The sequence below is a fragment of the Vanacampus margaritifer genome, chromosome 2 (genome assembly GCF_051991255.1).
Source record: "Vanacampus margaritifer isolate UIUO_Vmar chromosome 2, RoL_Vmar_1.0, whole genome shotgun sequence".
NCBI classification, from domain to species: domain Eukaryota; kingdom Metazoa; phylum Chordata; class Actinopteri; order Syngnathiformes; family Syngnathidae; genus Vanacampus; species Vanacampus margaritifer.
Genome location: NC_135433.1, coordinates 29,719,002 through 29,739,639, shown reverse-complemented (window position 1 = coordinate 29,739,639; position 20,638 = coordinate 29,719,002). Strand labels below are relative to the sequence as shown.

Here is a 20,638-nt window from a genome sequence, read left to right as displayed (position 1 = left end):
AAATATGTAACCATTTTTAAAGTGTTCATTTAACTCTGGAAAGTGTGGAGCTATATAAACTCTGAAAAATAGTTTAAATCAGCACTGGACTTTTTACTAAACTAATAACAACGAAATGGAAATGAATCATAATCAGAATCATCTTTATTGGCCAAGTAAAAACACACAAGCAATTTTTCTGTGGCTACACTACTATTGCAGTAACTATGACAACTAAGACAAACAAAGACGTGACACATCAGAACAGAGATTCTTTACCTAATGAGAGTGGGTACCATTAGTGCTGTATTACCAATCAATGACATCTGTGCAAATGATGCAGAAAGTCACCAAGCAAAGATAACGTGACAAGTAGCGCAGTCATTTCAATAAAATCAGTTGTGCAGATGAAGCAGATAATCATTGCACCATTTAAAGTGAGCCGTAGTGCATACAACTTTGATTGTGCAATGTGCAGTGTTTTGTGAATTTGGTAGATGTGTGCCGCCTTGCCGGGTGCTACGGCTGACACAGCTGCAGAGACATTATCCATAAAATAATGGTGCCTTAATAACCTAGCGGCTAGCTTAAAAATGAACCTTGTCTCCACAGTCAGAGTGGTAAAAGCACGCTGCAAGCAGCCGCAGCGTACTCTGAATAATGTATGCCTCCATGCTATCAGCATTTGGGTTGAGTTCACGTTTTGACACCAACACCACAAAATTACAACAGTTATGTCCATATTCAGGCCCTTTGCCCTTAATTTTAAGTTGCACATGATTGAGCCATGTCTGATGACTTTGTAGCATACAGACTATCAACTCAGCCTTTTGTACTTAAAATGCCAAGGCAAGATATCTTGCACATCTTGCTTAGCCATACATTAGTCCATTAGGTCAAATTGTACAGTTTCAATAAAATGGAAAAAAGATGAGTTCTTCAAAATGTGGTCAACCAGATGTGTTGGATTTGTATTCATTATTTAGTTTAGATCATGATGGACAATTGAGAAATAAAATGTTAAATACAGTACACTAATTGTTCTCTCTGTTTCTATACACTAGTCAAAAATACAACTACTCTACAATAACAGAATGCTGATGTCATTCATTGTCAATCCATATCAAAGAAATTCGGTAAGATGGAGAATGTTACACAGGTTTTGCATGCATATATTAACTTTCCAAAGGTCAAAACAATACTTCAGTGTTCCTTGGCATAGATTCGACAAGATTTTTGTTATGTTGGTGCAATGTGGTGGCACAAAAAGAGAAGAAAGGTAAAAAAATAAAAAATAATTAGGAACAGCTGTTTAGTGAGAATGCGTGGCAACTGTACCGAGCCCACACTGGTGTATCTATGTTTTCTTGTTGGGTTGGTTTGCCTTCTCCAGTGGAAAGTGCTCTAATGATTGGGAGAGGAAAGTGGCAATATGCCAGGAAATCTTGTGCTCTCCATCTTGTTTGGACAATAACAAAGCATACACCATAACAGAAGATGCCAAATGCAAAAACCGAAAAGCTAAATGAGAGAGCAAGAACTACGCACATTTCACCATCGCCATTTTTAACCTTATCAAAGACTGTATCTTCCAAACTCTTTTCTGTAAATCAAATGGCTTCCATTTATTCATCCATTAAATCAACCAAAGAAGTGATGTCATTAACTCACTCACTCACTCTCTCCCTCTACATTATTTGGTGGAAATAATATCATTGTCTTACCTTGATGTGTAAGCGCTTCCTTTGCCCATGGCCAAGTTGCAGCTCCTGCCAGCTCTTCTCGTACAGAGTTGCTGGCAAAGAAAACATTAAGGGTTTCTGTGCCACTCAGGTGAAGCTCCTCTTTAAGCTCTTTCACACTCATATAGGCCCTGTTGAGGAGGAAAAGGTGAAAGAAAAATACTTATTGGTGACAATCATTCAAACAAATTAGAATTCAATTAAGATAAATCAAAGTGGCTCCCTGAACATTCATCCCCTTTCTATACCACATATTCTATGCTAGATCATGGAGTGGCTGGAATCTTTTCCAGCGAGAGGTCGGGTACCTTGGACTGATCACAATTAGTCACAGATAGGGGTGTGAATTGCCTAGTACCTGGCAATTCGGTTTGTATCATGATTCATCGGTCACAATTCGATTCAATGCCGATTAATCCCGATGCGAATCTATAAATTGATTGTTGCGGGAAAAAAATTACTCAAATTGAGAAAATACTAATCAGTAAACTTGTACATGTACACTGTAAGATTTGTATGAAAATGCATTTATTTATCTGAAAATTCAGGCTTATAATTGAGCCACTGCATTTAACAAACAGGTTGCAGTCTGTTTCATGTTTGAACAGCACTGAAATAAAATATTAAGGCTTAATGTTCCATTAATATAACATTCTCCCATGCTTAATGTGTGAATCCTAACCCTAAGTAAGATGTTTTGTTAAATATTCTCATAAAAAAAGTCATCAACCAATTTTCCTTACTACTTATCCTGTTTGTTCAGGGTGCTCTATCCCAGCTGACTTTGGGCAAAAGGTGGCCTGGACTGGTGGCCTTTTATTAGAAAGAGACATTCAAACCCCCACATGGGTGGGAACTGAAATAAATCTGCCTGCACCTAAATCAGACAAGTGAAGAGCATACTCTTTCCATAGACAGTCTTGACAGTCAATTGTGTCACATTTTAATGATTGATTTTTATGGGTTCCCAGTGTACATCAAACTGTTCATATTTTTGTAAGCAGAAATACTGACTACTGATACTAATAACTGCTCTATTTTTTCAGACCAAATATCACTGTAATCCAGTAGAGGTAATGTTTTTCATTTGTCAATATTCTTTACAGCCTTCAATGTAAATCATGGAACTTTTAAAGATTGAAATGATCAGAACCTAGTATGCAACACTAGATCGGCAACAATAGTAGCTATATTATTTTAATTTTATTTCACCTCTATGGATGGATTTACCACTCCTAAATCCTCCAGTGCGGGGTGAAATGTTTGGTCATAAAAACTAATCATACAAATGTATGTCTGGTCTCGTTGGGGCCACATAAATACTAGCATGTGTAACATTATATTCCTCACTACTTGAGAATTTACAGTCTTAAACTTCACGATATTATAGTCCCATTTCTACAAGCAACTTCAGCTATGTTAGCACATGGAAATGCCTACAATTAAAGCTTGTGTTTGGGTTTAGATACAGTATGTATATCATTCCATTCATGTTGTTGTTTTATGACCCATAGAAGCATGGGTTCCACGAGACAATTCAAGGGGTGTTGTGACATCAAACATCTTAAAAGCAAATGTTTTACCGCCCTGTTCCATCAACGGTAAGCAAAGGAAACGGAAAGATAAATCAATTGTTGCTGCTTTTAGCGCGCAGGGGCAACTCCATCCAAAATGAGCGCCAACCATCTTGGGCCCTGTTCACACACTCTGCAGGCCACAAATAATTTGGTCATCTAACTGTCCACAGATGCAAGTGAGCAGATCAGATTTGTTGTAACCAGCCTCTGATTTATTGTCAAAGGTTGCTATGGTAATGACATAGGTGTTATAACATCCCAAGAATATGTATGCATAGTGGAAAAATGACCAAATACAACATCTACCTGAAATATCAAAGGCTTAACTTGACTTTGATGTTTATTGGAATGTCATAACATTTGCTGCAGAATACGTCTCGTGCTGGCCTGTCTACGAACTCGCCTCCTTGGGCACAGACATCGCTCTCAGCACCATAGTCCCTTGTATGAATGTGAAACCTTATCAACCCTGTCTATTACCATACTACATGCACTTTTGCTCTCAAGTGGCAATTTCATGGTGAGTGAATTGTGCGGCAGTATTTTACCAATACAAATGAGCCTCATTCAAAACAGCCTTCATAGTGCAGCATATGACAACGTCCGCATTGAAGACACATCTGTAGAAATTTCTGATCCAAGAGTTTTGGATATTTCTCGCAAATAAACGGATATCTTGTTTGTTTGTTTGTTTTAAACCTTAGCAAACAGTGAAAAGATCCAATCAGCAAAGAGCAGATATGATGTCATAAAAGTGGGACATACATTATGTGTGGAACAGTAGTAAAAACATGGACATACCAGTACATATGAACTATATGATGTTCATTCATATGTAAGTCTTTGAGTAAACAGTAGCGATGTGCAAATACGGAGTAAATTCAGCATGGCTACTCGAAGAGAGACAGTAGTGAATGATGTGGTTGCTGTGGTAAAAACTTAATGATTTGTGTGATGATAGACTTCCGGTGACGAAGAGTGACGTTGCTCACGAAGAACACATCACAGCACATGAATTTCATTGCATGGTTCGTTTTGAGCTGGGCTGAAATCGCTTTCAATGGCAGAGTGACCAGACCAACTTTACTTTGTTCAAAGTGGGTGTAGCTTGCCAGGCTTAAAAAATTTAGGGACGCACAGGATAAATTGACTTGCAAAGTGAATATTCACATTCATTTTACGCCATTGTCATTGTATTACTGATAAATACTACAATGTTTTAATACGTTTCTATGCAACTGGAACAATAAGAGGTTAAATACTAAAAATGTCAAGTTAATGTTTAGATCAAAAGTGCAAATATTATCAGCAAATTTTGCACTCTGCATACACATGTTTGTGGGTATCGACAAGAGAATTTGCAGTTGAATTGTGCAGGCAGCGTTGGTTCAGTTCCCACTCTAAAACAGTATGTGAGACCTTCTGGCACGCGAGATTTATTTATTGGGGAGAAACTAGGCACTGATCATCCTCTTGACTATTGTTCCAGATTAGAGTTTTGCAGGGTCTGACATTTAATCCTCTTTAGATGGTGGCCCTGAAGCAGTACTGGCCCATAGGTTTTGTGATTATTTAATATTAAGCATTTTTATACTGTACAATTGCATCCATGGCTATGATTTCATACTAAAATCATTTAAATAAAGGCATTGCATTTGAACACATTAATATTAATGTTTTAAAGCAGTGGTCCCCAACCACCGGGCTGCGGACCTGTAACGGGCCGTGGGCCACTTGGACCCAGCCGCGGCGGGCAGCGCAGTTGAAAGAATAAAAAATCTTACTATACTTGCGGTTAACTGATTAGCCGAGGCTTAAGAATATTTTATTTTGAAAAGTGACTGGATTCTCTCTGTTTACGACGGACTCTTGACGCATGTCAAGATGCTAATTATCTCAGTCACCTAGCGCTGATACTAATCGACAAGTTAGCAAAATGGGTCAAAAACAGACCTATTTGGAAAGTTTATTTGCAATGGAGAAAAGGCTCAGTGATGAGACAACACAGGAGCCTATGACCAAGAAGAAAAACAAAGGTGCATGGACTTACAGCTACAGGTGATTCCCACGCATGATGGGCTCTGCGGCGAGCGGCTCTTAATTTAGCGTTATGGTGAGTGAGTTACTCATGGACTTTAGATTTGTTCCGTGGTGCCTTGTTATGTTAAATCTATCTATCTCTATCTCTAGAGGTGACCTGACTGACCTCTTGACTGACAGCAATAAAACAGTAAAAAAAATGTCAAACAACACAGGCCCCATCCAAACACACGCAGCTGCCTTTTTCACAGTCAGTATAAGCATTGGCTATTCTTCCACGTTGTGCTCTATGATTCAGGCAATATGTCAACAATTTTGTACAATTTTATTTTGCAGTGGGTAAAAAGCTTGGTTCGGGGAAATGTATTGGGGCAGAAGTAAAAGCTGTCAGAATGATAAAGAATAAAGTAAAATACAGAAATGTGAATATTCTACTAATGCAGAGGAACCAAGTATTTCTCCTCCGTTACAATACAAAGCAGGTCAACAAGGACCTTTGCATCCTTTCATGTGTGAGGAATGGAATAGGATAAACACAAAGCTTGGTTTCTTGTAAAAAACAAACAAAATTTAAATAGCAGCCGCAAACCAAGAAGAACACAAAAGTTGGATGTTGCGTTACAACTCTGACTCAAGGGGAATAGTCAAACACACTGAGAATTTCATGGTTTGAAGCTGACAATTTCTTGACTGCAGATTTTTTGTAACAGTGAGATTAAACTTTTTGAGCCAAGATTATTATTTTATATTTATTATTTAATATAATTTATGTACACACTGTATATATATATATATGTTTATACTGTGCTTTCACATTGCATCCCATATTCTTGAATTATTGTATTTGACTGCATTTGGTGTCATCCGTTGTAAATATTGGCAATACAGTGGCACTCCAATGACTCAATGTAACGTTGCTTGAGTGTGCGTGCATGTCTCTTCTCCATTTTGCTCCCAATTCGTCGAATGCGTAATCAAATACTACAAACTGGGAACAAAATAATTTACACTCCACTTATTTTTAAGGAAAGTGTCAAAAATGCGTCACAACCTGTGTCAGTCGTCTGAGCTTTTTCTATGCATAACTGTGATTTCCTACTGTGTGCCTGTTCATTGAACACACCTCGAGTCCACTGCAGGAATGATGGCTGCTTTTTCTTCCATTTGCTCTTGTTACAAAAGGTTTCTAAAACTGAAAATTCAAAACCACACACGTGTTCTTCATGTGTTTATTGAAAACATGCGTAGGCAATGCCAATGCTTGCGAGCTCCCGTGGAGCCTTAATTAGCGCGTCATACTTCTAAATGAGGAGGGGACGGCCAGCGAGCGCTTCAGTGCGTGAAGCCATCTTCCTGCGCCCTCTCGCGCACACGCTGAAAAAGTCGTGTTGCTTAGTTAAGGCGTTTTCCACAAATCGGTAGACATGTATGTATGTGTACCTGCCTTTACAACAGAGTTGGCGGGCTGTCTTGTATTTATTTTTTTAAGTACCGGTACTAAAAAAAAATGATACCGAGCCGGTACTGGTACCGTGCAACCCTATGTATGACATTCATGAACTCACCTGTCAGGTGACTCTGGATCGAAACACGTCTTGAGAACATCTGTCACTTCTGGGTCACAGCAGTCTCCATCATCATAGTCGTAGTGTATAGTGTTACATTCCATGTTACAAACCCCATCTTGTCTCTTCCAGTTGTAGCAGGGCCCTAGTCTGAGGCAGTCCCCTCCGTCATGGCCTGTTTTTGGGTGGTCACACTCTGGATCACAATGGCGGTTCCCAATTTTCCCAATTCGACAGTTGCTGAGAATAAAACGCTGCCGCAGGCTTGTGTTTCTGACTGTGTATACAGTCAACTCCAGGCTGATATTGTAAGGACGAAAGGCATCAATCAGAGCCTGGTGTTGGAGGTAAATCTGGGTTGGTGTCACGGTGGGGTTTCCGCCATCGTCATTGGAAAGGTTAATTATCCTGTAGCTGACTTTTTTGGGTGTACGGAGCGGCCAGTAATTGTTGTAGCCAGAAATTATGTCAGTGTTGTCACAAGGTGTAAGACCACAGGGTGGTGGCAGGAAAGAGGAGACAAGCTCTAAATCAGGGACAGGAGTGGAGATGACAGCTGGATGAAATCCAACTTTGTAAGGAGTCCACATCCGTTCTGCCTTAAAACAGAAATTAAACAACATTTTAATTGATATTATAATCAGCTATAGCATACTATATAAGTATATTCTAAATGTCAAATGAGACATAGGCAATGTCGACACGTACAGAGATGTTTTCAAAAACACATACACATGGACAAGCACTAAACAATGTAAATCAAGAAACACCATTCTCAGAGCATATTTGATGCTGCTTTAAAAAAAAAAAAACTTTTGCTGGATTGAAGTGTTCTTAATAGCCAGATAGGTTTTCATGTGGACATCTTGTTTAACCCTGTTGTACGTTGAAACTTTCCGTGTATGTGTTGACATGGCCCAAGAGATTAGTTCGTTAAAGAGACAAAATTCAATACTTTTGTAAAGTCAGCCCACATAGCCAGAAGAGGCTCCGTCTTTAGGAGTGGTCGCTTCTGCAGGTCCTCATGAGAGAGGACGTAGTCCCACAAGACCACGCCTCCTACTTGGCCTCTAAAGCCCTGCCCCTGCTCTGACTGGTCACTGCCAAGGATGAAGGTTCTACAGGTCTTCATGAAGGGGCTATAGAGATTTCCCAACTGGAGATTACTTTCTCCCACCTGAGAGAAAAATTATAGCCAACAAGACAAGACAAAAACATTTTAAGACAGAATTTTTCAGTCCTCAATTTGAAAATACATTTTGTAATTTGGATAAAAGTATACATCGAAGTGAAGTGGTGTTACGTTGTGATACCATTTGAAATGTCACTGTAATTTAAAAGTATTATTTTTGATGCATCAATGAGAATTCCTCTGATTTATATATTAGTGGATATTTTTAACTGAAACTTGTAAGCTAATCTGAAGAGGGCTTCCCCAGGTAGCAGATGAAATTAAAGGGTCGAGGAGTAACGTGAGAAATAATGACATTGCATTGTTTTTCTATAATTTTAAGGCATTTATTAACATATTCTCTATAAGTGACATCACACAAAAATTTTCTTTTTTTCCCCGAAACACACTAAAAAAAATATTTTTTTCTGGAATTCATATTCCGATTTTCAAACTTTTTGGTGTGATGTACTCAATTTGCAATAGCCATTCCAACCAGTTTTTTAAGGGCTGCCAGTTTTGGAAAATCTTGTCGCTACTCGAACGTCAGTTCATATGCTATTATACAGGCTATTCCTTTTTTCTTCTTACTGAAAAGTATGGAAGAAGATTAGGGCCAGTGAAGAGAGAAAAAAAAGTTTGGCAGGATTCTCACTTTATTCTCAGAATTCTTACTATAAAGTGAGAATTCTGACTTTATTCTCAGAATTCTGACATTAAAGTCAGAATTCTGACTTTAAAGTCAGAATTGTGACAATTCTGTCATTAAAGTGGAAATTCTGAATTCATTCTCAGAATTCTGACTTTATTCTGAGAATTCTCACTTTAAAGTCAGAATTCCGAAAATAAAGTGAGAATCCTGCCAAACTAATCCTCTTCCGTAGATAAGTGATGTTATTGGTAAAAATGAAGATGATGCAATAGATGCATGTAAAACGAGGTAAAACCACAAACCTTGGCTCCATCAACATACAGGGTCATGTTGTGGCTATTGTAAGTCGCAATCAGGTGAGTCCAGGCATTGGCTCTGTACTGCTGGTGGTTAACGACAGTGGTAGCTTTCAAGGCTCGATCTGTACGAAGCGTGAAGTAGAACCGTGCGTCTTTGGTGCCTGCAGAGTCCATAGTGCGAATGCCGACTGACCAGCCCTTCTCACTCAATGAGGAACAGTTGTCATATACACCTACAACACAGAGGCAAAAATGTAGCATAATGTGAAACTCATTTTTGTTGTGGAAAATAGTCGAAACAAATATCGCACGATCCGTGCGGAGGGGATTCCGAATGTCATTTCCTGGACAAACATAACTAACTCACTGCAACAGCACAACTGTGACCCCTGGTGCTATCATCGAGAAACAATTATTCAAGGCGCCACATTTGTGCCGCAACTGTGATGTCATCTTCAGTCGACAGCAAGTGGCAAAATGGCCGGCTTCTGATATAGATTTTTTTGCTGGATTTTGTTGCTTAATTCATATTCCACTAACGCAATACTATCCAAAATACCATATTTAGACTAGTGGGGCTGCATAGAACATATTATTCTCAAGATTTATTTATTTATTTTTTTATTTTTTTTTGGGGGGGGGGGGGTGACTTCCCCTTCCTCTCTTAAAGAAAATTAAACATTTTCCAGGTATTTCCAGTCATTCAGCCACACCGAGTACCTTTACAAAAAGGCCAGACAAGAGAGAATAGACAGAGCCACGGGGACACAACAGAGAGGTAAAGAGAACAGAGACATTTCAGACTACCAAAGTAAGGCCTGGATGTTTCCATCTGCTCTTACAACAGACAGACACCACTACATCTGTTGCACAGATGTCACACTGTGGGACAACTAAGGGTCAGGGAACCCCTTCTCCCTCCACAACTCTATCTGTGGTTGTGTGTAAATAGGGTAACTGTGAAAAACTGAAAACACATCAACATACCTATGAAGATTAACTAATTAAATGGTTGATCATTTTATTTAAGTCCAAACTTAATGGCCGGAAGGCCATACATTGCAATTTCTGTTGCTGACATCATCGCACCGCCTCCACCAAAAGGTCTTACTTGAGCAGCAATCAACATAGCACTCTTCCAATTTTCCCAACACTCTGACTTCAAAATGCAACAAACTTTAGCAGAACCAAGTGTTGGGTACATGGCACTGCACCATACAAGTGGTCAGCGCTTTTTTATATATATGTGTATATCATCTGGCATTATGTATAGGAAGTTGATGAAAGAGGAACAGATAAAACAAAATTGAAAAGACACTATTAACATAAACATATTTCATACCTTCACTCTAAATCACTCACTTACAACATCTAATTAAAAAATAGCAATACATATTACAGCACAAGTTATAGTATGTTCTACGTTCCAAACATGAACCCGTATAGAACACAACGGCATCTAATAGACTCAGTTTCAGTTTATTACAAGTTTTTTTTTTTATTGCGTATTAGCAGATTCCTTGTGGCCACTAATCGAGATAATGAAGGAGAAAAAGTTGAGTAATATTGTTGGATCTTTGATCAGAGTAGATGTGAGCAGACGTAACAGTTTGAGGTCTCCCTCACTATCAAAACTGCTGAAGCAATGTACCCAAGTCCTTTTATTCCCCTTAATTTGTGTGATGTACAGCTGACAGTGGCATTCATAATGAAAAACAGGTTATTATCACCTATCATAATTCTACAGGATTAAAGAATACCCAAATCCAAAAGCTGCTGAAATTCTGTAACTCATAGTAAGTTACATTACATCCCGAACACATTCTGAGATATATTTTTGTGGATTGACAACATAAAAGTTGTGGTATTCTGCCTGTTACATCTAGTGCAAAAAAATATCAGCGCATTTGATAAAAAGAACATTATCCCAGCAGTCAAACATGGTGGTGTTATTGTGATTGTCTGAGGTGCTTAGCTATTACAGGACCTGGACGACTGGGTCTACTTCTACCAGAAAACACTGGGGGTGGGGTGGTGGTGTGGGGTGTGGGGTGTCTGTGTGTGTGTGGGGGGGGGGGGGGGGGGGGGGGGGTTGTTGACCATCAAGCTCAAGCATTCTTTGGTTATGCAGCTGGACAATCACATGAAACATACCAGCAAAGTCCACCTCTGAATTGTTTCAAAAATTATATATATATATATATATACACATACACACACACACACACACACACACACACTAATAAAATAAAGGTTTTAAAGAACACCTGATGTAATGTGGGTGATAGAAATCAAGTGAATACAAAATTCTAATGATCATACAGCATTATAAACACATTTGTGTCTTACAGCTTGTTAAAGATTAATTGTAATTCACAAGACTTTCTCAAGAGCTGAGCTACAACTGGTTGGGTTACAGTTTTTGTAACCGATTGGGAAAACATGAGGTCACTATGTTGCAGAATGTGTTGTTTCCAGTAATTTGTACTTCTGTAAATCGCATTCAGTGTCTGGCCTTCTGGTCTCTTTAAAGTGGAAAAGAGCTCCAACTTTCAAAACACAAATATTTATACCCAGATGAACACACACAATTATCCCGAAGCCACCTGCTGTGACTGCAACAGGTTGTTGCTTCTCCAAGAATTTTTCTTTTCTTTTTTTTATGTGCTCACAGCATTTCAGCAAACCACATCATGCCATGTTTTTCTTGCATATTTTCAATGGATGTCTGTGGTCGATGTGTCATTGGTTACCACAGGAACGTTATTTTTGGTTTGAGTTCAAAATATTTGTTTATTGTAGGTTTTGAAAATGTGCTGGAAGTAGACTAAAGCAGTGTACACACATGCCAATAATCAGGCCGGATTTGGGCAATTTCTCCACCTCTTTTTCACTCAAAGTCAGCATTTGTGAGATGTCTCTAAAAAAAAAATTCATGAGAGGTGTGTTTGCAGTAATAGTTCCTCCCCTATCTGCTCAGAAAAAACAATCGTTAATATTAAACAGGTTCCATATTTAAATTGCTCATCTTAAGTGTGTGTTTAACACAGAGTTCAAATTTAACTTGTGTTCAGTGTTTGGACAATATTTAATGTGCAGCCCAAGTCATTCACCACAAATTAGCCAGAGTTAGCCTAGCGACAACTGTTTTTGTTTTGTTTGACTGTCTGAATGACTTGTGACGTACACAGATTGCCGGTAACACATAGTCATAAAACCGCACACACATATGTTGAGGCAGAGCGGAGAAACAATTAGTTTAATGGGGCCATAATCCATTTTAATTAAATTCAATCAATTATGACGACAGAAAGTAATCAAAGTTATGATCAGCTAAGACCCACCTGCGATGACTGCAGGGTTGCTCTGCCCACCTTCCGGATTCACCCATAGCTCCAAACTGAACTTGTCCCTGGGCAGCTCGATCCCCGCAGACGGCTTCAATCTCAGCTGCTCCTGGCGCCCGCTAAAGTACAGGGTCGTCATCCAAGAGGGGGGCACCTTTGGCACGGGTTTCCCCCACGGAGACGCGGTGCCGACAGACCGGCGTGTGGAAGGATCAACATCCTCGTTCCCGTCATCCGGACTACCATTGGAAGCGCTACTGCCGTCATCTTGTTGGATTTTCTGAGGAAATTGAAGCCCACTGGAATGTGAGGTTCCGGGGGAGCTAGAATTTCCTTCGACGTGGGCGCTGCGCTCCAACCTGGAGCCGCGCGATGGTCGACTTTGCCTTTCATCTTTTAGTGATAAGGTCCAAGACTGTGCGTCTCCTTTCTCGTGAAAATATCCAGGCAAAGTATCAGACGTTTGCTCCTTTCCCAGTTGTGAGGCACCCCGAGTTCCTTTCTCTTCCTGGGTGTCAAACCTGCAACCTCCTTCGCAACCAACAGGAGCGCTTGTGGCAGTATGGAGCTCTGTCTGGTTCGTCCACGGACTGGCCACTGAACGGCGGTGTTGAGCCGGGGACAGAGATCGGGGCTGCTGCAAGGCTCTCCGGGATCCGGAGACAGCACAAGGTTCACCCGCGAGGCGGGAGAGCTCATTGTCTGCTCGCCGGGCCAAGGCTCGTTTGTACCGGCTCAGTGGATTGGCTTTCAGCAGCCATGTGTTGGTAGTAAGGACGAGGACGATAGCGAGGAGATTGATCGATAACATAATTTTAGAACATAAAATGGAATATTTGTAAAGGTGATACACAAATCTCTGACGTTGCTATTATAATCACTTCATCTCCACAAAACAAAAAAAGGTATTCAAAGATTTCACTTAAAAGGAAATTGGTTGTTAGGAATTGGCTCCAACCGACGTTCTAGAAAAGTTTGTTACTTAAAAAATTACAAAAATAAATTATTATGACTTCCACTAATCACCTCCGTTTCAGTGCATCACTTTGCCTCCTTTCCATTCATGGTTACTTTCCAATGGGTGTTAGTAGACCACGAGAAAAAAATCTAACTTATTTAAATCATTGTCATTTTGTGGTTTCTAAATTGACAACCAATCTTTCTTTTTTTTAAGTCAGCCACAAAATGGCATGTTTTACCTGACCATTGTGACGGGTCCAAGGTCCAAAACGTGGCTGCAAGGTGAATCACAATAATAAAGCAGTTTTTCCAAATACAAGATGATGCAAGGTGTCACAACAGCAGATCTCAACGATCACCATTGAAAGGGGGCATAAATATTAGTCCAATAAAGCACCATCCTGCCTCATGTGTCTTCTCCTCTTGTTCTGGTGTACGTCTGTAAGCACTTCACAGAAGGCTGCTTCCCTCCACAGTCCATGCAGACAATTTAGGATTTCTCTCTCTCTCTCTCTCTCCCTCTCTCTCTCTCTCTCTCTCTCTCTCTCTCTCTCTCTCTCTCTCTCTCTCTCTCTCTCTCTCTCTCTCTCTCTCTCTCTCTCTCTCTCTCTCTCTGTGCGAGGGAGCCAGATCTGCCCTTACCTCACCAATGGAGAAAGTGTGGTGAAGGAGGCCGTCCTATGTTTGCCTCATAATTTTGTTTTACAAGGGAAATCCTCCACTCTCTCCACCCCAGTCCTTTGTATCCCCATGATGCTTGAGGGAAGAGGGAACTGGTAATAAAATTTATGGAGGCCTATTTATTATCCATGTCCCACATCACCATCCATCCACATGTCTTCATTTTATAGGTTACATGTACTTAAGTTTTATGTAGTTTAATGTGGTTTAATTACACTTTATGGCACTCCTTGATTATTTTGTCATGGTGTGTTTGTTTTGTTTCTCATTTCAGTTTTATGCATTGTTCCTTTACAACTTGTTTAGGTCAGTTACCTTTACCAACAACATTTTACATCTGTAGGAATATTCAGCACTTCACAATTTAAAGTATATTTAATTCCGCTCATAAAATATATTACACACAATTCTGCAATATTGAATTAATGTTCTTGTTCTTCCAAATTTCCAACTGAGCTACACTTTATACTGTTATTTTACTGTTCATATTTTAGGACTTTTTTTTTTTTTTTTTTACTATGCACCAAATGGAGCAGCGCTCCCAATTTCGTTGTACAATGTTGTACCTGTTGTACAATGACAATTCAGGCATTCTATTCTATTCTATTCTATCCTATTCTATTAATGCATATGTTCCTTATACTGCAAAATACTGTTCAGTTTAGATGCTTTAGACACATTTTGTACATGTGAATTCAAAGAAGAATTCATAGAGCTCAAATATCACTAATGTTATGTAGTAGAATATGTTCAAATTTATAAAGCATATTGTATTGTCGCTGAAGTTGGGGATTTGCCATTGTACTTTAGTTAAATTAGAATATGCACATTATTGTACTCAAGTGAATTTATGGAGCAGGCTCTGTGTGCGAGTGTGTGCTCCTGCTGAAACATAACGGTGTTTGATCTTTCCTTATACCACTCCCTCCACAACAATATCTCTCTCCCTCTCCCATGCATCTCTCTCTCTCTCTCTCTCTCTCTCTCTCTCTCTCTCTCTTTCTCTTACACACACACACAAACACCTATACAACACATACCTATACAAACACATTCAGTGAAGTTCTCTATCTAGGGTTTGAGAAATCTTTTTTTCCTCTACTTCCCAACAGCCCCTTTCACTTACTGTTTTACCTGCCCCTGGTCCCCTTCCCCCCATTCCTTCAACTATCTAGTATCTACCCCTCTGGTTCATTCTCTGGCTCTCCTCAGTGGTACAAAACAGACAGGCAAAACATCTGTCCAGCACATGAAGAAAGTTTTTTATAAAACAAATATGCTACCAAACTCCTGTGCTCCTGGAACTGAAAAACACAGAGGAGCATCAGGTGAGGAGGAAATTTCCCTATATTCCTTCCTATGATATGTGTGCTAAATGTTACAATCCACCAAAGAGGTGACTGTCAAGCACAGTGTAAATAACTCTTCCGTAAATTTTCATTAAGCTTCTAACCTGAAATATGATACGATTCCACTCCAGCACAAACAAGTTTAATGCAGTTAAAAAAACCTGGCCGGAACCAAAAAAGGGTAATGATATGACTGCCCGGACATACTTTGAAAAGCGATTACATGTACAGTATTGCTTTGAAATATACTTCATATATGGAAAAAATATTTTGGCAACTTTTATGTAATTGAAATGACAGGTGGACCTACTGGAGATTTTTCCAGAAAAAAAGAAAACTTTCAGCCACAATCTAGAGTTTAAAACATCTGTTTGTCAACTTTTGAATTGCCACGCTGCCCACTTTCTTTATGCAACAATATTGGATAGCCTATAAAAATGTTTTTCAAAAGCTGTCACTCATTAAAATACTGGTTTGTGTTATTTACACTGCACATCACAAAACACTGACTGACCATCACGGCCAGCTGTTGATGTTACAAACCTCCTGAGAAAATGCCCCTATTCACCCTCGACCCAACAATTTTTGTCAGGCTCAATTTGATACATTGGCCAGAGATGGAAATTGAGGAGGGTGTAGGTGGGGGGGTGCCGAAAGCTATGGCAGAGGCCCCCAAAGGGGCGAAAAACGGAGTGGGAGGTACAAATTCCACAATCCCAGTTTGCCTGTCTGAGGGATCTGCCGGCTCAACAGTCATTCTTTTTCTACGGTAGAAGTTCCTTTTGAAATCCAGCTGCAACTATGTTGGGGGGGAAAGAAAGAAGGGAAGGGGCAGGACTTAGAGAAAGAAACACAAATGTGAGGGGGGGAAACAGAATGATGGAGAAGATACAGAAGAGGAAGAGAGCGATAAAAGGGTGCACAGTATGTGTAAGAGGGTCTGAATGGTCGTGCTTCACCAGGGCCTCACCCCCCACTGTAAGGGGACCTCCTAAGATTATCCTTCATCTGAGCTTGTCCGTCTTGACCCCAGTGACCCCAGGGCCCACACTTGTCTTCTTCTCACTTCTATACGTAGGCGCACACAAACTTGAATCTATTCATTAGTTTCTTTAAGCACACACTTGTTATCTCTTCTTGATCACCTCTGATGTTCGGGTACTCCTGACTGTCATTCTCAACCGCACCACCATTTCCACCCCACATATTTCCCCCAAACACACACACACAACCTACCTCCTGATTAAAAGGGGGTGGGGCCCTACAAGAGAAAATCTATGCAGGACAAATGAGGTGGGGTAGAAAGAAGAAAAGGAGAGACATAAAGAAGGCAAGCTTTTCACCATCATTGGTATAAGGTGGAATGAAAGGCCTGGGGCAAATAAATGCAACACAATGTATATATAGTAAGATGTGGACATTTTTTTGCTCAATTAAGCAAAGATTATTATGAGAGGGAAGAAAACCATAGAGTGTCCAAATTGCACACCTTAAGCATAATTTTAATTCAGCTATTTTTTTCCTGTTCTACTGTATATGTTGAGTCACTTACAGAAAGTATTTAAAGTATCATCTGAGAAGGTAAAACAAAATATTCATGAATGTTGAATGTTAGCGCACAGCTTTTCCATACTTTTAAGTTAGACAGTAAACATGTTAAGCAATCATTCTGAAACATCAAAGTCCCTCTAAGGGGATTCGCTCCTTGCTGTATCCAGTAATTTTCCACTTTGCTGAAAACTTTATTTTACATCCTAACTATGGTACACGAGAATTTGTTCCACAAACAAAAACATGGCAAAGTCTATGTTGTGTGGACCCCATGCACTGGCCACGTGGAGGTAAAAAGAAAAAAAAAAGGAAAAATCATTTAGCTGGCTGGATAAACTGTGAGTATGAATATGTTAACGCTGCTTGTGTTTTATTTGCTAAGCTGCCTGCAGGTGGATGTTTGATTGACAAGACAGGGCTTTTCTTGGCTCAATCACTGCATGCACTTTGTGGATGTGACCTACTGGCTTGTTTGTTATGTTAAGGAAATATCATTTCAAAGAAAATGATACAAGAGGAAATTTTATTTCTGTTTGATTTGCTTTTCTAGAGCAATAGAGCAACACTTCATACATATTATGTTGTTTCAGTGGGGTTAAGTGTTAACATACATACAGTACAACCAAACTTTGGGAAATAGCACCGTATTATTATTGTATTTTCCTTAACCTGACAAAGTACAAAATCAATTCCAATGAAGTTGGGACGGGGAGTTTTTTTTTTCATTTCATTTGTTCATTTATTTCAGGTAGCAATCAACATCAACAATATATCAATTTCTCCAGACAATATTCCACTAAACCTATAGCCTGAAAAGGAGTGGGAGGAAGAAAAACATATTAAGTCCCACCCCCAATCTCATTAATATCAAGCTTTGAAAACAAATTTAGCTCCTTTCCTGCAAGCTTGCAGTAAGCAACAGCGGTTTTCATGAACACTGAAAAACAGTGTGTTTACAAACAGAACTTAATTAACTAACATGACATTAAAAGCTCATACCAGCAATAGTGATGAAAACTAACAATACTAGCTTGGGTAAGAGACAAACCAGAAACAAAACAAAAGCACAAACAGCATATATCAATAATTCTAAGACACAAGTATACCACCAACAATGGTTCTAGATAATATGCCTGCAATGATAAAAAAGCAGCAAGCATACGCCATCACAATAAAATGGAAAATTGATGTAAGTTTAATATGCAGTATCCAAATACTGAAAATAAGTTGGGGCGTTGTGTTAACCATAAATAAAAACAGAATACAATGATTTGCAAATCATGTTCAACCCATATTTAATTGAATACACCACAGAGAGAAGATATTTAATGTTAAAACTGATAAACTTAACTTAATTGTTTGTTTTTTAGAAAATAATCATTAACTTTGAATTTTATGGGTGCAACAAGTTCCAAAAAAGCTAAGACAAGGTCACATTTACCACAATGTTACATCACCTCTTCTTTTAACAACATTTAATAGATGTTTGGGAACTGAGGACACCCAAAAGCTTTGTAGGTGGAATTCTTTCCCATTCTGGCTTATGTACAGCTTTAACTGTTACACAGTCCACTTAATATTTTTCATTTTCAATGGGAGACAGGTCTGGACTGTAGACAGGCCAGTCTGGCACCCACACCCTTTTAACTACAAAACCACACTGTTGTGCCAAATGTGGCGTTACTTGGGCGGCAGCATATGTTTCTCCAAACCTGTATGTACCTTTCAGCATTAATAGTGCCTTCACAGATGTGTAAGTTACCCATGCCATTAACACTAACACAGACCCATACCATCACAGATGCTGGCTTTTGAACTTTGCGTCCATAACAATCCGGATGTTTTTCCTCTTTGGCCCTGAGGATACGATGTCCACAATTTCCAAAAGCAATTTGAAATGTGGACTTGTCAGACCACTGGACACTTTTCCACTAAGCATCAGATCATCTAGTTGAGTTCCTGCCCAGAAAAGACTGCGGCGTTTCTGGGTGTTGTTGATGAGTGGCTTTTGCTTTGCATAATAGAGTTTAAGTTGCACTTAAGTTGCGCCGAACTGTATTTACTGACATTGGTTTTCTCCAGATTCTCTGAGCCTTTCGATGATGGACAGGAAATCATGAAATCCTTAAATTCCTTGCAATTATACATTGAGGACTGTTGTCCTTAACTCGTTTGCTCCCAAAAACGTATAAATATGTTCTATTTTAAACATTTTAAGTGTCCCAAAGACGTATGTATACGTTTTATATGTTTTTTATGCTAGCGCATACAGAAGGCTTTGATGCAGCCTCTCAACTGCACAAAACTGTTGAAGCAATGGCAGTTATTATAAAAACGGCCAGCAGGTGGCAGCAGAATAGAAGGGATCAACAAGGGCAATGTTGAAAACAAGCTGATTTACCCACAGTTTTAAGCAGAGTTGTGAATAATGATGAAACTTAGCTATATTTTAATGCTATTTGCTCCAAAACGGAAACAGATAGAAATATATATACATATTTTTTCCTAATGAAAGAAGAGACTCTAATCTTTCTTTTTGTAGGTTACATGTTTTTATAGCAATAGAACACAATATTTTGTGGGCCTTGCAAAATCAGTCACCAGTAAAACAGCCGGGAGCGAAGAGAATTGCTTCAGTAAAAATGGCTGGGAGTGAATGAGTTAAACTGCTTGACTATTTTTTCTTATGCAAAGAGGTGACCCTTACAGGGGAAGCTCCTTTTATACCCAATCATGGCACCCACCCACCTGTTCCCAATTACCTTGTTCACTTTTGTTTTAAAACTGTGCTTTATTTCCGCTGTTGTACATATTTTCAACTAAAATATTTATATTTTCCACTGAAATGAATTAATTATTTCTGTGGTATATATTTAATGCATCGCTTTGATGCTTGCGCTAGTCTGTCTCTCGCGCCATGTTTTTTTTTCAAACTCGCAATGCATTTTTAGTCTGTCCCGTTTGAGTGAACATCGATGTTCGCTACTTTTCAGAGTGCATTATCTGTAATTTTGAGTGCCCTACATTTTCGCTCCCTGGACATTCGGACACCACTACAAAATGGCGTGACCCCTTAGAAGGGCACTGTATAGGGAGTAGGGTGCACATTCGGACACAGCCAGTCTTTTTTGCCACCTGCCCCAGCGTTTTTTTAACATGTTGCAGGCAGCCATAAAATAAAATTAAAAATGCTAAAAACAATGTTTATCAATTTGAACATTAAATATCTTGTCTATTTAGTATATTCAACTAAATATAGGTTGATCATGATTTTCAAATCATTGTAATCTGTTTTTATTTATGTTTAACACGTCTCAAATTAATTGGAATTGGGTTTGTATAAATTTGTCAGAAAAAGGTAGTAATTAATTCATTCATTCATTCATTCATTAATGTACTTCACAGCTCAATACTCCACTGGAAATTAAAGAGTAACTGTGAACTGATAATATAATTATTGGCATTATATACTGTAGGCCTATCTATTTTATAATATATCATAATTAATGTGCGTTTCTTCGATTTAAATAACATTAAATGTTCAGATCATGCGATTAACGAAATAGTTAGTTTAACAAGCACTAACATCAAAGTAAACGATGGCAAAAGACATATACTGTACTGCTGAACTGTATGCCCATCACTGTATGTGGAACTTACTAATAGTGCAATAATACTCCTAGCCACTAGGTAGTGGTAAATAACATGCCAGACAGACACTGCGT

General features: G+C 39.1%; 1 protein-coding gene across 1 annotated transcript in view; it reads right to left on the bottom strand.

Annotated features, from left to right (window-relative positions):
• pappa2 (pappalysin 2) overlaps positions 1 to 13,747 on the bottom strand; it is a 51,690-nt gene extending 37,943 nt beyond the window's left edge. Inside the window, exons 1-5 of the mRNA XM_077559572.1 lie at positions 12,370 to 13,747; positions 9,029 to 9,258; positions 7,859 to 8,080; positions 6,904 to 7,502; positions 1,704 to 1,852 (exon numbers count right to left, since the gene is read on the bottom strand). Of these exons, the coding sequence (XP_077415698.1) occupies positions 1,704 to 1,852; positions 6,904 to 7,502; positions 7,859 to 8,080; positions 9,029 to 9,258; positions 12,370 to 13,183 (2,014 nt within the window). The 5' untranslated portion in view covers positions 13,184 to 13,747. The remainder of the gene's footprint in view (positions 1 to 1,703; positions 1,853 to 6,903; positions 7,503 to 7,858; positions 8,081 to 9,028; positions 9,259 to 12,369) is intronic.
• Positions 13,748 to 20,638: the final 6,891 nt, after the last annotated feature.